This window comes from Mesitornis unicolor, unplaced genomic scaffold (assembly GCF_000695765.1).
Source record: "Mesitornis unicolor isolate BGI_N332 unplaced genomic scaffold, ASM69576v1 scaffold26866, whole genome shotgun sequence".
Taxonomy (NCBI): Eukaryota; Metazoa; Chordata; class Aves; order Mesitornithiformes; family Mesitornithidae; genus Mesitornis; species Mesitornis unicolor.
In genome coordinates, this window is record NW_010190795.1 from 40,136 (window position 1) to 62,220 (window position 22,085).

General features: G+C 44.7%; 1 protein-coding gene across 1 annotated transcript in view; it reads left to right on the forward strand.

Annotated features, from left to right (window-relative positions):
* Nucleotides 1–5,626: 5,626 nt before the first annotated feature.
* The window catches only part of ETV6 (ets variant 6), a gene marked incomplete at its 5' end in the record, with an annotated part of 91,038 nt that continues 74,579 nt past the window's right edge, over nucleotides 5,627–22,085 (forward strand). The window contains one exon of the mRNA XM_010186533.1: nucleotides 5,627–5,756. Coding sequence (XP_010184835.1) covers nucleotides 5,627–5,756 — 130 coding nt within the window. The remainder of the gene's footprint in view (nucleotides 5,757–22,085) is intronic.

Consider the following 22,085-nt stretch of genomic DNA (forward strand, 5'->3'; position numbering starts at 1 on the left):
TCTTCCCTCCCTTTCCTCCTTCTGCCACTTGCTTCCCTAATGATTAACTTGAATCTCCTGCTATCCTCCCCTCTGCTGCTCTGTGGCTGGTTTTCTGGCACTGCGCCGCTGAGCGCCCAGACATGCAGGGCCTTCTGAATCTTTCCTGCAAGCACCTCATTCCTCCCCAGCAACCCTCTTCTCCACAGCCTTTTCTCCCCACCACTGCCTTACCCCAGGCACCTACTCCTAAGAGGACCCACAGTAGGAAAACCAGATCCCACCAGGCTTCCCCCAGCTCCTGAACCTTTGGCTTGGCTTTCCACTTCCCTACCTCGGTATGCTGGCTGAAAGAGACAGTGGCCCTGATCCTGTGTCCTGGAAGAGCTGAACATCCTTCGTGATTTGGGGCATACAGTGTTGCGTCCAGAACACTTGTCTTTCTCAGTGCTGAGAGCTACAACCATATGTGTCAAACCCAGATTTACTCAAGCCAAGGGCATGTTACTCAGGGGTTTCTAAGCCAAGGGCTTCCCCAGGAGTCTAAGAGGGCACCAGAACATCCGCACACCTCCAGGCACTGCCCTCTCTGAGCACACGTCCCACAGGCGAGGAGGTGGAGCAGGGTGATGGAATGATACCCAGGGAGCTGGAAGCTTCCCTTAAAGCAGCGTCCACTACCACTGTCCTGCGAACAAGCAAGGACAGCCTGTGAGAACATGACAGGTAACTCTCTCCCTTTTTGCTGCTACCTGTTGGCTTCCCTATAGTTGCCACAGCACAGATTGCTGTATCTCCACCTTGCAGCAATGCCTGCCTTCTCTGGGGAGCATGGGGAGTCTGGGCTGTTTGGAGAAGCAGAGATGAACTGCAGATGTAATGAGACAGGCACAGAGTGGCACATGTACACCAGCAGCTTGGGGGACAAGCACATGTCAGCTTCCACTCTTGGGTACCTTCACCCTGTGTAGTATCATTGCGTGCAATATAGGAGTAGGTTTTTACACAGTGACGAGAGGCAGCTGCCTTTTATGTCCAACGCAGGGTATTTGCAGACCATATTGGCTATTCTGATTTCCTGAAAACTGCTGCATAGGTAGTGTGTTTCTTTGCTTTATCAATTAAAAAAGCATCATTTTAGTGTACCATCCAACTACTGAAGCAGTCATGTCGTTGGGACTACATGAGGACTTCCTTAGCATGCTTTCTTCCATATTTTCTTTTCTGCAAAAACATGTATGTCCTTTGTGCCTGCCATCTGAGTGGAGTTAGTAAAGGGACAAAACGATTATCAGACCGCAAGCTGGAGAACATTGATGATGAAGCTGCTGCTTTGGAGTTTAGAAGGGTGTAATTTTAGCAAAAGCGTGAAGGTATTTTTACCTGCAGCCTCACTCATCCTCAACTGTTAGACCTTTTTTAAAAGGTGACTACAAATTTAATTTTGCGATTTTGACATTTTTAAGTTATTTCTATTTTAGCAATATATAAATATGAATTATTTGTGTTCCTGACAGAATTTTCTGGCTGTTCCAGGTAGATTTTGTTTGTAAAGGATCTACCCCATTTCTTCAAACTGTGTGTCCTTTGATGGCTTTGGGAGTCTAGCGAGCTGTTACATGCACTCCGACACTAGATAGTCACGATCAATACAGCTTTTGAGTTACCTTCCTTTTTTAGATAGGATGGTCTGATCTAAGGTTTTCTCAGCACCTGGATATTTAGTGTTTTGTCCTTTTCTGGCACAAAGAGAACAAAATCATGGCTTGTCTTGATTCTTAACCATGTATTTCAGTCTGTCTCTGCTAGATCGGGCAGGTGGAAGCATGCCCCAATCTAAGCAGAGCTGGCTGGTTGTCTAGGTGGCACTGTTGGAGCACCACCCACTACCTGAGTAAACCCCGAGAAGGGTCTCCGTAAAGGTTGACTTAATGCATCTCTTCAATTATTGTAGTCAAGGTGAAATTTCATGGTGAAACTTTCCTGACTCACTGTGAGCTGAAGAAGCCTTTAAAAATGATGACAGCAAGCAATATGCCAGCTGTTTTATCCACCTCATTGTGGCTACTGGCAAAATACTAGGGAGCTGCTGTTTTGAAGCTGCGTGTAGATGGTGGTTGGTTGGGGCTGAGCATTGGGTCACTCGTGGGTTTAAATGTTTATAGAGGCCCCTGGCAGGCAGCGAATGTGGACTGTGGTAATGCCAGGCTCTTTCCTAGCACTCATCACAAATAATCCCAGAAGACCACAACAAATATGTATTGATTTAGTCTCTTTTACCAGTAGACTAAGCTGCAGCAAGGCTGTTTGCTCAAGTACACACAAGGTTCGTGCTGGTTCTGCTACGAGCACTCCATATTCTTCCTCCTAAGTTGTTGCTTGAACAACCCTACCATTGAACTATCTGTTCTTGACCTTAATGCAAAGGGAAATATTAAACTGACTGGTTAGGAAAGTCTTTCAGAAGAATTGCCAGTAACAGAGTATCTGATTGCCTAACCTTAGAAGCGTGAGGTACCAGCCAGGTTTTTGTTTGATGGACGGACAGGAGCCCCAGGCAGTTCTGGAGTGATGAAGACTAAAGCAAATATGTTCTTAGTGGTGTGAGCACAGCAGATGCCTCCTGGAAGCGTGACTCTGGACAGCCTCAGAAAGCCTGGAGGGGCACATACGACCTTGTGCCTTCATGCACATCTGTAGGCCAGGAGAAGCACGGAGCTACGCTCGCTTGCAGGACTGGGCTGGTGTTGGCCACGCTGCCTCCAGCCGCCTTCCTGACTCATGCTGCAAACAGGAACGAAGCTCATCTTTCCACGAGCCCAACGCCTTGACCTCCATGTGACATTACCATTACCATTCCACACCTTTTGGAAACGTGGCCAGGACAGTTACAAGGGCTGCTCTGTCAGGATGCACTTGTTAAGTGTATTGCCCTTGAGAGACACACGCTGTCCTTTTTCGAGACAGCTTAACTCTGAAATTACTTCGCTCATTTGAGCTTTGCTCTTTCTGTAACTCAGGTTGTCTGTGTGTCTAATAGAAAGAGCAAGACTTACCTAATGTCAGTAAATTGCTTTGATATTTGGGTTAAAGGTGCTCAAAAATGCAGGATTAGTAAGAGAGGGCATTTCAAAGGCACTAAGATGACTCGGGTAGATGACTCCCATTTGTGCCTTGTAAAATGTGTTCTGCAAATGTTACCAATTCACACATTACTGTGGACATCCAGGGTGTGTGGAAAAAGTAACTGTGCGTTTCCACAACTTCTGTTTGGTTTTTACTGTCCTGTTCTTATGAATACTAGGAAACAGTGAATCAAATGTGTTTATTTGTAACAGTAAACCTCAGTGAAGCTGTCTCGGTATAAAGCAGGTTACTGTATGCCTTCAGGAGGTTGATAAGCACTGAGAGAAAGGCAGCAGCTACTGGAAACATAGTATCTTAGTTTGATACAGCACCTCATGGGTGCTGAGGGAAGTGCAGAGTGTTCTGGGTTTAATTTTGTCTTTTGCTTGCGCTTTCCTCCTTCTGTTGGCCAGTGAGGAGGCCCTTTGAAGCCCTTTGAAGCCACTTAGCTCTTGTCTTTGCAGCGGTGATTCAGTATTTGTGTGAGCGTGAAATGTGACCTGAGGTTGGGCTCTATCCTGCGCTCTTCAGGAGGGAGGAGGAGGACTGCAGGTCTCCCATCCATCCTCTAGTGCCTGTTTGCAGAGGGAGGCATCTGTGTGGCTATGCTTCAGAAACGTTCCTCTTTTTATAAATACCTCATTCAATAAACAGAACGAGCAGCTGCAGTGTGGTTCGATGGTCTGAGCTGTGGATGGCAGCAGGAAACCCTGGGAAGTGGCAGGTCTGGTTGCGAGTGGCTGGCACAGGCACCAGCTGTGAGAAGGGGCAAATGGGCACTGAGACAGCCGAATGGGCACGGGGAGCTGCGCCTCGCTGGAGCGGGGAGCGTCGCATCAGCATTTCAGGTCAGGGAGGGAGTTGCTTCAGTTGAAAGCAGAGTCATGTTTTGTAGCTCCACAGGTGCATCTTTCACCACACTCCTGTTTGTTCACTAAGAAAAACTAAATTCAGATGAGCTAATGGGTTGCTGTTTCCTGGGCAGTGATGAGTAGAGAGAAACTGAGTAGAGAGGAACCGAGTGGACACAGTAAGGTGTCAAAGGTCTTTGTGGGAGACTGGAATATGACTGAACCTGGTTAAAAGATACTGAGCTAAAAGCCATGGAGGCTGTACTCGCAGAAAGAGCATAGCGGTGGTGGAGGGAGCCAGACCTGTGTAAACCCCGAATAGTTGGAATAGCTTATTCTCCACATGGCATCAGTCTTCTCTGCCATCGCTGTCCAGACGTTGAGGTGAAGCTTCTGGTTCTGCATGAGCTCCCGTGCAGCAAGCTTATAGCAGCACCTGGGGCCCGAATGAGCCAGGCTTGCTTGCAAGTGATGGCTGAGAGGTGCAAGGCTTTCTAGGTGTCAGTGTCTCACTTCTTTTTGGACATGTCACCTCGTTTGCCTGAAGAGTTTTGTGCCTTGGTACATTTAGTTATTTACGCATGTTGTACAACCCTCTCCTTCCTTTGTACTCTGCTGCAAGTGCTCAGAAATGAAGGTAGCTCCTTTTACTTCTCTGTGAATGTGGGTGTAAATCCATGTTGTTTGCACTGCCGTCATTAAGTGTTGGTTTTGGGGAATAACATGCATTGCCTTCCAGGAAGCGTGTGATAATGATTTTTTTATGCTCTCGTAAAATTGTGGCTATGTTTATTTACAAAGGGTGTAATTTGTGCTGTGATTGGAATACAGGCTTAGAATATGGAAGAATTTTCCCATCAGATCAGATGAAATTTCAGTCTTAAATTTCTTGGCAGGCGTTTTCAGAAATAAAAACCTAACAGTGACAATTATGAAACTAATGCAACATTCACAAATTGCCCTTTAACTCTGACTGTCCCTGCCTAGCTGCCTTCTGTATGCTGGCTGACTTACTTGGTTGCGAGTTAAACTACTTCAAGGAAAGTGCAAATAAGTAGTTTAGGCAAGAAAAAAAAAGGTGCTACATTACTTGATGGTAAATAGAGAAGTTTTTAGAGAGAGTATGGTTTTCTGCAACAAAGACAAATCTAGTTGCTTAATGTTTTTAAAATGCTGTGGAGGAGTAAAGTGTTAAATACTTAATAAATGTGCTCAGGTCATGACTGATTTGTTAGCGTAAGATTAAGTGGTTTTGGCACTTTCTGTAGCAGTACTCACGTGCCTGTCCTGGATCTGCTGTCAGATTTTCACCGACAGAAAACCCTCAGAGTCTACCTGCTTGTGTGTCACTTCCCTTTCATTCCCCGACAAATTTCTGAGAAAACCCTTGGAAACTTCATGGACCTTTTGAAAATTAAACCCGTCGCCCAAAAAAGCCATTCGGGCCCCGGCAGCCGCGCCAGGCAGCACGTCCCCCACACACGGACAGGCTGTGAGCTCGGTGGCTCCCTGGGCAGCCGGGCGCATCACCATGCTGCTCGCCTTCACCACGCACACGCTTCCTTCCTTCCACCCACTTCCCCCTCCCCTGCCTCGGTTTCACACCTCTGTTCCAAAGTTCACGTTGTCCTCTCTCTTCTTCCCCTCCCCCCCCCCTTTCTTTTTAACAGCAGGAAAGAATTTCGTACACACCTCCAGTGAGCCCGGTACCAAATTACGCTTCCTCGTCACCACTACATGTCCCAGTGCCTCAAGCGATCAGGATGGAGGAAGACACGATCAGACTGCCGGCACACCTGCGTGAGTGTCAGCACGGACGCTTCTCACAGCCTTGGATGGAGGAGGGTGCGGGGTGGGGTGAGGAGGTGTTTGTTGTTATGGAAGAGAACAGGGAAGGCCCCTGGCTTTAGACTTTCGTTTTTTTAAACTCTAACTGGTTGAATTTTTCAAAATACTCTTTTGAACCAAAGGAAATTACTCTTAAATACAGTACATTTTATCTCCTCTGCCCCCATCCCTTGCACCCCCTGTCAAAGATTTGGCTTGTTTCTCATGATGGGAACTGTTCTGTTTCCTTCCACAGTATAGGAATTGCTCAGCGATGCGCTGCGACACAAAATCAGAGTTTCACAAACTGTGACAAGTGGGGAGTATTTGGGCTGTGGGGATTTTTCAGGTTGTTACAGGTCTCAATATCAAATACTCTACCACAGAGGGTGTGTGCTGACAGAGGCAGTGGGAAAGGCGGGAGAATGAGCTTAGCTGTGCACAAAAGGATGCTGCGAAGGAGGAAGGGCACATCACTGACACTGGAACAAAAGCTGGAGCTGGGCGCTTCCTTGCTGAAATGATTTAATGTTTGAGGAATAGGAAAGGCCAAGGGCTGCTGGCGAGCAAGAGGTGAATTAGTGAGATAGGATGGGGACAAGGAAGAGTGGAATTTTCCTCTTTGGAGGGGAAGCAGGTCTGATGTAAATCAAGAGGTTTTAAGTAAACTTTTGTCAGGTGTTACATTCCTGGGGTACTTGAGTGACAGGGAGCAACAGGGACAGGAGCAGACGTAACTTTGTGCAACTTTGTGTGTTGCCATCTGACAAATGGGTTTGGGATTGCAGAGGGAGAAATAAAGAAAGGCCATGTTTATCACAAGACACTCTCGTTCCTGTCCTCGGCTGTCTTCCAGGCACTCTCCTTTTCTGGATGCAAACTGTGCTCTCACTGCTGTAATCCTGTGCATGCTCCCTTGCTGGCCACCAAGTTGCACTGCCCCAGTATCCAAGATTGCCCACGCTGGGTGCTGTATGATCCTGGTTTTACCTCCTGCTGCCCTTTAGTCTCTTCTGCCTGTGCTGTAGTGTAGCCTAGTTCTACCTTTCCTGTGCTTTCTGACAGGAATGGGATCTGGCGCTGCAGAATTTCTGACCACCTGGTCACAGCCTGAGTATCCCCAGCTCCCAGGCCCTGCTTGCCCATGTGTGTGGCTGCTGGCCTCTTTGCCCCAGCCTGGGGAGGACTTGCAGCCACGCTTACAGGGGATTTCTGTGCTTTGCCCAAAACTTACATGCAAAGAAACCAGCACAGAAGCAGTTCTTCTCCATCACTTCTTTTCCCCACTGTGGTTTTTAATCCTTGAGATCTTTTTTTTCTTTTTTTCCCCTCATTGCATTGGTTGGTACTATTTACTAGTGCTGTGGGAGCCACTGTCTGTCCCCTCCACAGCTCGGATCATGGGTGTCTTTCCAGTTACTGCCTTCCCCACTGGGTCTGCCAGACACCCAAGGCGGGAAGGCAGAGACCCTTGGTATGGGCAGGGGTGAGGCACTGTGTTTGCTACCTGCTTTCTTCCTATCCGCTAGCCAGCAGGCTGGGTAGTGTGACGCTTTTAAGGTTTCCTCCCAGTGAAGACTTCTTATCCAGCATTTTTTGGTGTGATCCAGCCTTTCACCTTGATCTTTGTTTTGGTTCTTCTTTTCTTTAATAATTGGCACATTTTTAAACTTGCAAGGAGGCTTCTTTCCCATTAGTATTTCCACACCAGTCTGACTTGTAGTGCAAAAACAGAGACGATTAATCATTAAATGTCTGTGGAACAGTCTTCTGCAAAGCGAGTGTCTCAGGTCATAAACAACACGGAGCATGTTTACAGAGCATTAGTAGTAGTAGTCTCCTAGCAGTATAGTATTCTGTAGCTCAGCATGCAGTCAATATTGACCCAAACACTGTTAGCAAACAACTTACCCAAACGCTATTAGAACCACTGTTTAAAGTATACAGATGCATAGCTGCACCAGAAGGAACCACGGTGAATTCCTAGAACCATCTCTGGTGTAACTTCAGTTACAGACCTTCACTCAGTAACGGCTGTGGTTGGGCCCAGTAACTGAGCTACAGCATGTTATGCAGAAAGATTTCTGTTCTACATATAGACTTCAGTAACAGGGAGGATATAAGGTCTCTAGATGTTCTTTCAATGCTTAATTATCCTCCTTATTTGCCTTTTTTTTAAGTGCCCTATTTATAGTTTGAATTAGTCAAGCTTCAGTTTCCAACTATTAGATCTCATTATCTCCTTTCCTGCTAAATATTGTCAAAAGTCTACTCCTGATATAGGTGCTTTCAGATAAAGTCACTTCTTAACCTTTTCTTGGCTAAACTGGATGGGAAGAGAGGTTCTTAAAGCTGTCAATCTTCTTATAAAGCTTCCAGATTTTAAATTATGTTTGTATCATCTCTCTGAACTGTTTCCCACTTCAGATGTCCTTCTTAAAGTGAGGACAAGAGAACTGAAGACCATATTCCAGGAGTAGTCTTCCTAATACCAGGTACAGAAATAACTAAGCTCCTTTTGGATCTTGGGTCGTGACATTTAAGAGGTGTTAACACGGGATTTTGCGATTCCTGCATGGACCCCTCTCATTTTTAATTTTTTTTTTTGAGAGATGTGTCTGAGAGACAGCTTTGATCCTAAATCCCGAGGTAGAGCTAATTTCTAGTTCAGGCTGTGTGTGAAGATTGGATTTAGAACTGCAAAGTCTGAGGCTTTTCTAGGTCTGAGATTTTGTTTGGTTCCAGCCTTATTGTTATTTTTGTTGATTAAGTGAAGCATAATAACTTTCCAGTCCTCACTCACTCCAGTGCGACAGGGAAATAGAGTAAATTTCTCCAGTCACACACAGGGCTGATAGCTTGTCAGGCCTCCACTCTCTGTTTCCATGACATTCTGATGGTATTTAGCGAAATAAAGGCAGAGTTTGTTCCTAAACTGTCTGTCTTCATTTCTGCCAGCTTGCAAGTTCAAGAGCTCTTCTCCAGGTGCAGCTGAAAACAGCAGTTGGCCCAAGCGAAAGTAGCACTAGAGACAAACACCTCAGATGAACCCTGAGGTGCACTCTGTGGATTCAGACAGTGTTTTATGCCTTCCTATTAGAAATTTCACTGTTTCTGATGTTTTAAGAGCACTCTGAAGGTGCTAATAGCCAATAGTATTGGGACAAGTAGTAGAGCAATTTCCTTTGGTGTGCAATAAATTATTTCTCACTGTTTGGTGAGCAAATGGGTCTCAGCTATGCTGAGCTGATTTGATCCAGAGCCTGGAAAAGGGAGAAGTGCAAAGTGTAGAAGAGAGAAATGCAGATCCTTCTTTGCTACAAGCATGTAGAGGAGGACTCCTTCTCTTTGGTCAACACAGCTAGAAGTATATAGAGAAATCCCTTTTTCTGGAGGTGATGTGAAGGCACCTTTCCCTTCTCACACAGCCTTTCTTGTTTTAATTAGCTGCTCTCTTCCCAGCCTGCCCTATTCCTATATTAGAGAAGTACGGTGTAATCAGTCTTAACTTTAAAACTCTGGGGTAGTCAAAATAATTTTCTGGTAATACACACCTTTCTCTGATACCACACTTCTCTGTAAGGGACTTCTGACCCATGGTTTTAAGCATATTTGTTTACCCAATATCCACTTCTCACCTAGTAACTGAGTACTGGGGGCATTGTAAACAAACTATCAGCAGGGAGCTGGAGAATACACTTTCCTCTATTTTAGATATGCAGTCAGAAAGTGCAGTGATCTCCAGTTGGCTCCTTCTCCCTGGTGTGGATGTGTATGCTGGGGTAGCTTTGCAGCATATCTGATCTCCAGTAGACTGCACTGATGCCGAGTAGAAAAAGCGTTTGGAAAATGGAGATGTTTGCCAAGGGTTGAAGAGAAGCAAGTTCAGCTCTCGCACAAGGCTCTGCCCTTGGTGCCTTCTGTGACCTCGGACATCTTGTTTTGGTTTCCTCACTGTAAAACTAAAAAAAAACCATGAGTGCAAAGACTCTGAAAAGTTGTGAAAATGAATACAGTGACTGCCCAGATATTGTGATAATGAAGAAAGCTGAGATAGGTGGAAGTCCTGAAACTATTTGCATAACCCGTTATCGCTGAGGAAACTGACTCCGTATTACCACAAAGAGAAAGTTTTCTCTTTCTTTTTTAATTAAAACCAATCTTTTTGTCTTGTCTGGTACAGTGTCATTAGTTACTCATTTTGTGCTATGGCCAAAACGTTGTGGTAAAAAGTTCTTGGAACTGGAGAGAGGATTCAGCATTTGAGAGATGGATATGACAACCCTTCCCTGTGTCTCTTAATATGCTCTGAATCAGGGGGAAAATAGCTTTTTCCTTTTTTGTAGTATGGGAGATGAAAATAAGGTGGTTTGCCTTCTACAAGAGCAGCTGTAAATATGTGCTAAAGGCTTGGTGGTTTTCTTTTGTCTTCTTCAACATAAAACTTCTTCAACAAGAGACACAGCAATACCAGCGCTGAAAAAGGACTTGTTGCACACCCTGATCCCATGCAGCAGCATTTCCCTTGCACATTTCTGTCGCGTTATACAGTCTGATTTTTATCTCTGAAGGGCATCTTCCCTTGGGAACGTGTCTGTGTTTGTTTAGGGAGATGGACCTCATGGGCAAAGATTTCACAGTGTTTTCTATTGATAGAAGCATGCACAAGAGTTCATTTCTTCCCCTGAACTAATTACTCTTCTTTCTTTAGTGTTGGCATCCTCCATATGCCTGCAGCCCATTGTCGTAGCAAGGAACACTGCACGTACTTCTCTGTATACATGAAGAAATTCTTCTTGGCAGCAACTCCCTGTTCTTGCTGTTGCTTTTTTCTGAGCCCCCAACAGCCTGCGCTGCTGTTCACAGTAAAACGACACACTCAGGGTGTCAGGATGCATACTTCACTTCACGGGGGGGGACTTTTAGATTGGGACTGCAGTGTTGTCATCTTGACTGCGCTCACTTTTTTGGGGGGTCGTGGTGGTGGGGAAAGCTAAGGACTTATTTGTAAAATCGCTTGGGTACTTTCTGTTTCCGGTGTAGGCTTAGGTTCTGGTCTTTGGTTTTCCAGTATGCAATATGTTCCAGGCTGCAGCTGATTTTTATGTACTTCAGAGTATCCAGACCTGGCAACATACAGATACAGCTAATGAGATAATATTTTTTATTTCGGTATTCCTGTGTCTCGTGTAATTACTGTCTGTTCTACTGCTTCGTTAAGGAAGACAGAATGGAAATCTATTCAGTTTTCTGCAATGATTAGATTAAAAGCTTTACGTTTTTAGTGAGTGTTTCATAGGAGTCTTTCTGCATGCCTATTTATATTGGTATTTGAGACTCTGATTTGGTGGGGACCAGTCCGGTGGCTCTGTATTGGTTCAACATTTTTGTGACCCTAACTGCATTCTGAAATAAACCCCTTTGTATGAACCCCAAGTGTGCACACGAGTAGCGGGGCAGGCCAGACAGCTGGCTCTGAGTTAGGCAGGTTCTTTAAATAAGGCATTTATCAGACCCATAAGCAGTTTATTAGGGGTTTCTTTCTCCTGATGACACATTGTTTCTTATGTGCATCGTTTGTGTTTTAAGGGCACCAGTTTTCATTCTTTTTTATTTTTTCTTTAAAGGAATGCAGGAAACAATTAAGAGAAGGAGGAGGAAACAACAACACTGTCAGGGTTGCCAAGGATCCATTTTTTTTCTGTACAGTGTCTATTAATTATGCTGCTCCTTTTATTAATCCTTTGGCACCTGTTAATTATTCTACAATTTTGGCGAGCAGCTGGAAAGCCACTTCGAAGCATTAAGCATATTGTTATTTAGTTACTAGAATATTCAATGCATTGAACTGGAAGTATGTAGTGAGACGGGAAAAAAAGCCCTTCACCCTAAGCCACATTTAGAGCAGCAAGCAATAAAAATATTTGCTTTGGAAGGATCTTTATGGAACAAAACTGACTGACGCACATACAGGGAAAATAAAATAAAAGCTGCATAAGACAAAGGGACTCTGAGAGGTGGCCAAAATGTCGAAGTAATGACTCTGAGACTAATCCTCGTCCCACTACAATGAGTGCTTAAATTCCCACTGATTTTAGCGGGGTCTAGCCTGGCCTCTTTCACAGATGATTGGCTTCTTCCAGCCCCCTCTTTGCTTTCTGCTGACGCTATGGCCACTTAAGCCTCATTCCTCCCTCTTACTGTGTTTATATGCTTGGCTTTCCTCCTAAGCTCCTCTTCACCTCATACTTCATGCTCTCTCAGGGTAGCTGGTCCTTTCTTCACCAATCACAACTCACTATCAAAGGAAAAAACAACAAAGCCAAGACAGTGGCCCTTCTTGCTCCCACCTGACTGCGGTATTTGATCTTCTTCATGCTGCGTCGTCTTCTTTCACCACGGGCTTTTCTTGCATATTTGTATTGCGAGCTATGCAGGGCAGGGCCCATCAGCTTCCTCTGTTCAGCAGTGCCTCTTGGTCTTTCAATTTGTAACTTGTAGTAATATACTGACAGGCTGGATTGTGGAAATCCCAGCCTCAGCAACCCTTACTTCGGTCAGCCCTACTGAAGTGACTGGGCTTGGCTCCTTTGTGATTGTGAGTTACATCCAGTTGTGAAGTTTGCCTAACAGCATCCAAACAGGAGGAAAACCATGAGCAAGGGAGAAGTTGGTTATGTCTGCCTCTTACCTAAGGTGGCCTCCTCTGTAGGCAACTGCACTGAATTTAACCTGTCTACTCCAGCCTGCCTCCTGGGTGTTTCCTACAGTGAATCTCAGGCCAGCTTTGAAGTGATCATACAGGCAGGCAATTGGATGGGTGGGAAGCCCAGGCTCAGGTTCACTCTTGCACCATGGCTGGGCACCACATGGATGCAGCTATTTTACTTGAAAGAGCTTTATGCAGAATATGTTGGACTGGGAAGAGTGAAACCTCATTACTGATCTAGCTGGGAAAGTTGTGGCTTTGGGACCAGGAAAATCCTGCTTTACTTTTTGTGGCATGGTCTTTGTTCATCACCTGTGGGAAACAGCCTCTTGTCACAGGGTTTGCATCGGGGTGACTCAGAGCCAATTTAGCTGTCACCCTTGATGTAAACAGCTGGCGAGTTGAACCCTAAATCTGTGAGCTCCTTGCTGCTGCCTGGTGACTGGGGCAGAGGCATCCAGGTTAAGTGTGCAAAAACTTCTTGTAAAGGGCCAGTGCTCTGAGCTGGTTTCTGCTTCTTGAGAGAGTAATTTGGAGCCAAGTGTGTTTTTTCAAATGTACCTGGTTGTTACCCAGAGTGAACGCAGCGGTTTCCTGCCCTGACCATCCTCAGTGGAAGTGTGTGGAGGGATGAGATCCTTCCTGCCCCAGTGGGAACTTGCTTCAGGGTACTGAGAGCCTACAGTGTGGGAGTCCCAGTGGTGCTAAGCCAGTCTTTTGCCCTCCTGGAAAGCTTCACTTCAGGGTTTTAAATGTTCAAAATGCAGACTCACCTCTATTCAGTGAGGAAAGGGAGCCATGTCACTTTAATCTGGGATTCAAGCTGGAATTCCCCTGGAAAGTGTGGAGAGGAATAAGAAGCAAAAGCAGCAGGACATTTATGGTATTGCTGGGTTTGAAGCATTTTTAGCTTTGTCTTAAAGGGATGCTGTCAAGATCAGCGAACCTAAAATTAGCTTGCTTTTCCCTTTCCATCCCAAATGTGTCTGTTTAATTTTCATTTGTGCTGTGTTATAAATGCTTCCATGTTATTTATTTTTAAGAAAAAAGTTAATGTAAAGAACCCAGTGTTCATAAATAGCCCTACAATTAAAGAAAACACAGAAGAGAAACTGCGTGTAAGCCATGACTAACAGCTCCACAATAACAAACCCTTGTGTGGTGAGCGCCTTGCAACAAAACACAAGAGTGGTAGAAAACCCTGCGAAAACAACATAGCGTGCGTGCAGTGTCCACTCCCCTAATAAAAAACGGAGCCCAGCCTCTGAACGTTGGAAGAGAGCACCACTGTCCAGCATTTAGGGGAGCATGTGGCGTATGAGAAGAAACCTGCTGCAGCTTCAGGGTACCAGGGATTAATGTAATACGTCATGTGTGTGCATACACACAGATAAAACAATTATTTGATGTCCTTTATAAGAGTTTGGTTTTCTTTCTGCTGGACTTGTATGTCTGCTCTCCCCTGTGCTGACACTCCTTCTGATACTTGACAAATACAGCCTGACAGAACCTGCATTAAACAGGGTGTTACATCCATTTTACAGCTCCCCATTTTACTGCTGGAGCAGGACTACATGATTCAGGAGTTTGTTGAAGAAATTTTGGTAGAATGGTTCTCTCCAGACTTGGAGGTCCAGTCCAACACCTCAGCCGAGAGCCTCTTCTCAAGATCATTTTCCAAAGATACTTAGGAGGGGGAAGCACTTGTGCATCAGCCATTGCGCTGTTGTGGATGCTTGTGCACTGTCTTTTATGGGGATGAGCGGGCTCGAATGTGTTTGCTCCTCGTGCAGACTTTATGTCGTGCAGGACTAGCATGCTGCTATTAATGTAGCAGTGATCTTTGTTCAAGAACTTAGGAGTTATTTGTATATTTAATATGCATATGGTCAGTGATGTTGTGAGTTAATAGACGGTTACCATTGATTTGCCTTCTGAAGTCAAAGCACTGGGGTACTTGCTCAGCTCCAAATCTTTGTTTATGAATTTTTGTGCTTAAAAATCATACCCGGGAATAGCCCTAAGCATCCTGCTTTATTTACTGCAGATGCGTGTCTGGTTTTGATCTTCATATACTTTTGTATCCCACTGAAATAAAGTGTCCCTTCTGCACTGGCAGCAGGGTCAAGTAGCTCTGTGGCAGTTATCTGGACCAGAAAAATTAAGATTTTAAATTATACTCTGTCAAGTTAAAATGAACTTAACATCTCCAATGATTAACCAACGTATCCTTCCTGCCTTGAGAGTCCACGGGCGTAGCGTGGGGTGTTCTGCAGTCAGTGGAGAGACTGTGGCAAAATCCGCAGTACTATAGGGGTTGATTTGGAAACAGTGCAAGTCTTCCTCTTTGAGTACTGAGTGGATCCTTGTAGCTGGACATTCGCTACTCAAGTCCCAGAGTTACCTTTTGCATGTGCTGCAAAAAATGGGACCTATTCCCTGCAGGCAAGCAATATTCTACCTGTGTCCTGCATGGCCTTTGCCCTGCTGCAGTGCTGTGACACGCAGAAGAAGTGGTACCCCAGTACAGGCTTTTGGCACCACAAATTCCCTTCTCAAAGGAAGAGTGGTAGTTCCGCAGGCTTTTGGACTGTGAGGTATTGAGCATGCCCTGGGGGTGGAGGAGCAAGCAGGGCTTTGGTGGACAGAAGTTGCACTAGGAGGCTCTGACGACCTTACTGGTTGTCATACAACCGTACTGACCACAAGGAAGAGCTGGTCTGAGCAAACCAGCTGTAGTCAGCGCCGTGAGAGTCCACTCCTTGCCAGGGTGGGGAATGTTGTGAATGCTTTCTGGTAAGGATAAGCTGTAGGAGCACACTCATTTCAAAGGAAAATCCTGTAATGCTGGTAATGAAATTGCACTACCTCAGCATCCTGCAAAAAAGGTTTATTTTCTTAAGTTATTAATATGTTCTCAGCATTCTCCCTCTTTCAGTTCCTTAGAAGCATTTTTTATGTTTCCCTCAGGTGTCTTAAAGCTTCTTGTTTGCGGAGCTAACCTCCCAAAGGGGCTGTGACCTGGTCAGAGCACTGACATTTTATTTTAAACCCACCAGCAGCAAAAAAACACAGAATACTTTAGAAGGGAAATTTCCTTTTTGGGTTTTTGTATCCCTGAAAGAATTTCCGATGTAGGCAGGCAGTAATTCCCAGCTACATACTTCCTGATAAGGAAACAGCTCCAATAAATGCAGCTATAAATAGCTACCTTTCTATTTTTTAAAAACATAGGGAGATTTGTTTAGCCTTTCTTTCAAACTGCTGAAAAGGATAAGAGTCTTAGCTTTGGCACCCATTGGCTCTCTGGATCCACAAATAAAGATTTTAACCTGCATCTGTACATTTAATTACATAAAGTTTAGATCTCTGATTATTTCTGCTCATCCTTCTCACAGCACTATAAGAAAAAAATCACCTCTTTATATGGTAAACATAAATTGCATTTTGCCTTCCTCATGAGAGAAAAGTGTTACCTGCTTTAAGCACATTTCATATTGCTTTTGCTGTGTGCCTATATTTTAGTGCTTCTCTTTCTATATATAATTTGTTGAGGTGCCTTGTCATCTTGGAATAAGTAGCATAATCTTCAACTGCATTTTTTCACGTTTACGGTGGGCATGCTCTAGCAAATTCATAGTTAGACATAAATTCTCTTTTTTTCTGAAAGTAACTTGCTGGGACAAATTTCGTGCAGTTAGTTTATAAACCTTCTGAATTTTCTGTGTTATCTCCCCCCTTTTATGGTTCTGTTTCATGTATTTTTAATTTCATGCCTTTCAATTTGGACTCTTGCTAAAATTTTCCTTTGCCAGTCCTGCTTTTCTTTGTTCTTTTAACAATGCCAAATGCACGGTGCCTTCAGAAAAACAATCTATCATTTACCTACACAAAAAATTATAGAGATGAATAAATTTGATGCAAGAGTTAGTGTGGAAATGTCTGTGCACGTTGTATTTCAGGCCAGCTGTACCCGTCATTCAGATTGCAATTGAAAACATATACATGTCCACTAGCTTGATTGTTTTATAGAAGATGAGTTTGCTCCATAAATCACCTTGATCAGCACTTAGACCTCAGTTAGACCTTGGTTTCTGTCCTACAGGCAGGGAAGGGTCCGTGGCTCTGCTTGCAGGCTGACACGTCCTGCCTGGCTGCCTTTGGGCAGGTGTCTCCAGCCAAATCCAGAGGCACATCTGGGGACAGACCTATTCACAGGGGGTGAGAGGGGCTGGGGCATCCTCTTTTCTCATTGTTCTGTCATGAACGCTCTCCCTAATTTTCTAGGGGGGGTGAGGTGCCCACGGTGGGCTCCCTACCATGCATGGAGCCAGGTGCACCATGGCCAAAGTCCCTGGAAGGCCAAGGGTGTAACTTCCTCAGTGCCAGAAGTCAGTGGAGAGTTGAGGCCCAGCACAGTAGAGAGGAGGTCAAATAATCTCTCTTTTCCTGCCCCTGCTCTTCCTCTCCCTTTCTCCTTCCAGTGATTTCACAGGATCTTATGACTGGTGGCCAAATCCTACCCACAAGGGCACTCAGCTGCCATGGGCCCCTCCTCTTGGCCTGCTGGTTGTGCTCCCAGCTGGCCCGGAGCCGAACAGATTGCACAAGGGTGCAGCTGGTGGAAGATCCCTCCTTGCCCTTACCGCTCATTGTTGGCTGAAACGGGGCTCAGCGTGCACCTCTCCTCAAATATCAGTTGTGTAGCCCCTGAGCACATTGCCTGTGCTCCCACTTCCTTTGTAGGTACCTGGAGGGGTTTTACCTTCTCCTTTGTGACCTCCTCTCCTGGCTGCGCCAAGGGAAGGCTGATCTGCATGTGCAGGCCTTGCCACACCTCCTCAACAGGCCTGTGGAGCATGCACAATTAATACGGTATTAATTAATTATGGGGAGAAGTCACTGCTGGCACAAGAACCAAGGCTTGCTGCTTATAAAGTGAATGCTTTGATGCTGAGCTTTAAAGAACGTTTCCATAAACCCAAGCCAGCAGAGAGATTCTGTGATATTTAAACCCTCCCTCCGTGCAGACTCCAGAGCTCTCGCTTCTGCCACCCTGGGCACTAACAGCAAAAATAGTGGTGGCAAAGGAGGGTTCAGAAAGCACAACTGAGGATTGACCCTCATGAGTAAAATTTGCACGAGTCCTTGGTGGAAACGGGGCTGAACCAGAAATGATTTGTTGAGTGCTTCCAGTGTGAAAAAAGAGAGTAGCCTTTGGAACCTGCTGAAATGAACAGGAGTAGTCTCACTGACTGCAGCAGCTGCCATGTTTTTATCCCGAATGTGTATGTGTGTCTGTGAGTAAATGTGTAGGTTTGCGCTGTGCTTCTACTTGGCCAATGTCTAGGGGAAGAGAGATGAAGGAACGACTGTGTCTGTTTGGTTTTATGCAATACTGAGAATTTCTCCCTTTCTACTTCCTCCTTCTCGGTAATGCAGAAGGAAGTAGCCCCGGTCCCTGCCGGTCCACAAACCAGTTACTCATTTCAGTTCTGCCGCTTGAGTGGGTTCTCATGTATTTCCTAGTGAGGGAAATCTCCCTTTATGTATATAAGTTCCTCCTTCCTATTCTCTCTTTCGTTCTGATTTCTTCCAAGCAATCTGTGTCCTTCAGCTTTTAACCTCCTTGCTGGCTTTCACTTCCTCTCCGTGCTTCAGTGAAGGCATTTTGTCAGAAAAACCCCTCTGTACACAGACACTTCTTTGTTCCCCATTTTTTTTTCTGTGTCATACTTCTTTGTATCTCGCTTCCTTGGAAACTTCCTTAGTAGTCGTATTACCTCTGGGTTTTTAGCTGCATTACTCTGGGTAGTCATTACTGTGTTGCTGGGTGTGTAATTGTTTAAGGAACCTTCATCTTTTTATTAGAGGTTTTTTTTTTTACTGCTCTGTAAATACTAACAGGCAGTGGTGACAAATATTGTTATTAAATACAGGAGGCTTGTTTCATCACTGCTCTGCAGCTTGCTCAGTGGTTTTCCCTTGCTGAAAGCGAACATAACCAAATCACAGGAGGCATTCTCTACTTCCACTTTGTGTTTTTCTCAGGGATGCAACACACGGTGAGGGGTAGTGGTGAACAGGTCGCATGCAGTAGGAGAAATTCAAGGTTAGGTGCAGGATTGAAGCCTTGGAGCTCAGCAAAATAGGAACAAGAGATAGCACTCAAATGTCGGTAAGAGCTGGAACATTTACAGTCCTCCTCCAAGTTTTACACCCTCTCTTGGTTTTAAAATCATGCAGACCGAAAAACAAGTGGAGGACCCGGGAGTGACAGCGGAGGTAACAGTGACAGCGAGACAAGCTGTGTTTGCGATGGGCAGACCTGGAGCAGCTGGGCTGTTAAAGGAGTCAGTATTTGCTGCTGGCCTCCTGCCATGCCATTATCAGCTTGTGCCATTGCGATGGCTGAATCTCAGAAAGTTTGGCGGCTGATTCAGTTCAGCAGAACACCCAGAAGTAAATCCAGATGTCTTTTAAATTGGTTGGATATGCAGTGTTGTGGTGAGTTCTCCATAATTATGATTTTATTGTGAGAGTTCTGGGAGAATCTGGCTAGTCCAGAATAACCCTGAGAGCATGGCTTCTCACCCACAGCCTTTCTGGTGCTCCATCGTCTGCAGTGAGAACATGTGTGCACAAAAAGCACCACTTGAACTCAGAAAAGAGTTAACAATAAAAAATTCTTTCAAAGCTGAGAAGTTTCAGATTATTATTTTTTTTAAATCTGGCTCACATCACGTATCTCTGTGTACATGTATATATTTAGACTTAGGTTTTATGCACAGAGGCTGTTACTCTTCCTTTTTCTCTTAAAGCTAATTAACACTTACAGTGTGTTACACCCATTTCTTTTAGGCAAAGTTGTAAAATTACTGCCTGTGATCAGAAAAAAATGGGTGCAGAAGATGGTGGAAAGCGTCTTTTGTGCCAGTAAGCTCGCAATGCTGCCCTCCCGATGTCTCACCAGAGCATCAGCCTTCGTTTGAGACTAGAGGCCCAGTTTTGAACTGGTCTTTCTGTCTGTTTTTACCAGATCGAGTGCACAGACTTAGCAGTATTGTGTATGGTTCAAAATCTCGTAAGTTGGCTTAAAATTGTAGATGGAGCTCAGTCAGCTGCGTTTGATGTTTTCTTAAAGACTCTTCTCAAAGACTACTGATGTGAAGGCTAATCCACAAAACAGTCTTGGCACCGCTTTGGAAACTGAAATAATCAGAGAGGTGTAACCTGTTGTGAATAAATGTAGCTCACACTGATAGTTTTGTCCTGAAGTGACTGGACCCCTCACTCTGAAGTATTTTCACAGTACAAGTCAACGTAACATCAACAATGTAAAGGCTGTAAAAATACAGTTAGTGAGTGGTACAAAACCTGTCCCTTAACCAGCTCTAAATTACACATACGGTTTGTATAATTCAAGCCTCAGGACAGCCGCACTTTAATAGATCCTGACAACTGGAGGAGCAGGGACATCATCTTTCTCTGCATGAATAAAATGCCTAGCATGTCTTTACCACTTCAAGTTATGGTCATCTGCTAAATTAACTGCTCCCAGTGTCACTCCGAATTGAGATGAAAGTAAATTATTCTTACTTTAATAATATTTTCTCAATTCTTTTTGAAAGACAGTAACTCATTCATATGGAACCACAGTACAGGGCAATATCATCCAGGAGGACCTTGTGGTTGTTCAGCAGAAAACTATTATTGGTGTGAGTAGCTCCTGACTTTTTCATGTGGTTTTACAGTAAAACCTGTGAATGTGTCTTCACTGTAGAGTCAAGCAAAGATATTTGTCAAAAGTCAGTCACCAGTCTCAAGTTTGGCAACTCTGCATTGATTTAATGATTTTGCACAAAAATTGTTAGGTAATTAAAGTTCTAACACAGTCTTGTTGAAGCTCGTGAACTTCTAGAGTGGTTTCTTAACACCTTGAGTTTATTCAAAACCAGTTCCATTCATGGTGTGGTGGTCTCATCCACATGGTCATTTTTATTGTAGTGGGGGACTTAGCTAGAGCGGACTGCTTCCCCTGTTTTCCCATTCCTAGGAGCCTAGAGGTGGGGATAGGACTCTGCAGTTCGAGGAAAAGATCGTTTTGTGAGTGAATGGGCTGGCAGGGAGAATGGTATCATGTGGCTATGAAATCATGGTTGATATGGAGAAGGTGAACAGGAATGATTATTCACGGTTCCTCACAGAGCAGCAAATCCAGAGATCTGAGATAAATCATTGGGCAAGATGTGTAAAAGAAACAAGAATGAGAATGCATCACTGCTTGAAAGAAGTCATTGTAGGAAGATGTTTTAAGGGCTGAAGGTGTTAATGGATCTCTAAAAGGAACCAGATAAACCTGTGGAGAGAGGGATAGGCCATATGAGCAGTATGGTAACAGTGGTCTGGATGCAAACAGAGCTCATGACATCCTTAAACCACAGATTACCAGAGACTGAAATAAGCAATATCTATTACAGAAGAGATTGCTTAATATTTATGCAGCCACTACTGAAGGCATTTGTCTGGATGGGTCGGCGATCTTTTCTAGTATGGCAGTTTTTATATTTTACCCCATCTTGTAACCATCTCCAGTGATTTGACAGTAGCGTGGATGCCATCCAAGCAGATATATATTCAGTATACATATGCTACGCCAGAGGGCTCTTTTAGGTGATAACTAACTCATCAGCTAGAGGCCACGGATAAAAGTTAAGTGGGGGGATTTGCCTTTAAGCAATTCTGACAAAAGTCTCTTTACACAACAGCTGACTGAATCACTGAATGTAATGCCAAGGGCAGCAATAGAAAAAAAACCCAACCCGTCATGTAAATTAGCTGGCGAGAGAACAGGGCAAAGCTATCTGGGGAAGGAGAGAATGGGAGAGGAGGGCAGGCAGCCACCTGCCAGGGCTTCGGCTTCGAGGACCACATCTCCCCCATCACGTGTTCGAAAAACAAATTTTGAAGCTGAGACTGAGGGGGAAGCGTGGAGAGTCTCTCTCCCTAGCGTACAGACCTCCAGTGGGTTGTGATCACCCCCATATGCAATTCGGTTGTCCCTAGCCCTTGTTCCTCCCACATGCCCTCAAAGGGCTCCTTTCATTTTCCTGCTGTTGTCCAGTCCAAGATCCAGTTCGGCCCATGCCACTTCTGTGGCCCTGTCTCAGCCATGTAATGTGTAACACAAATTTCAGTTCTGCTTCCTCTCTTGCCCCAAACAACAGTTTGAATTTCTGGGTGTAGTCATTTAAAAAAGTTATTCTTCAGAATTACTTAGGATTTGAGATAGTAAATTAAAAACTTACTGGAAGTCTGGCCGTGCTTCTGGTCTGTGTCCCCTTAGCTAAGGTGCTTCATAAAATACCGTATGTTGTTATTCACTCTGGCCTAGACGTTCTTGGCTCTCTCCCACTTAATGATTCACAAGATGTCTGTGAGATTCATTTCTGTAAATGTGGCTCCCCCTCTTCCCTCTGTATATTCTCCCCTCTTTTCTCCTTCGCTTGTGAGTCTTCACTGCAACAGTTCATTAAATAAACTCCATAGTACGTGTAAGGGACAGAGTGCAATCTCCACTGTGCCATCGGAAG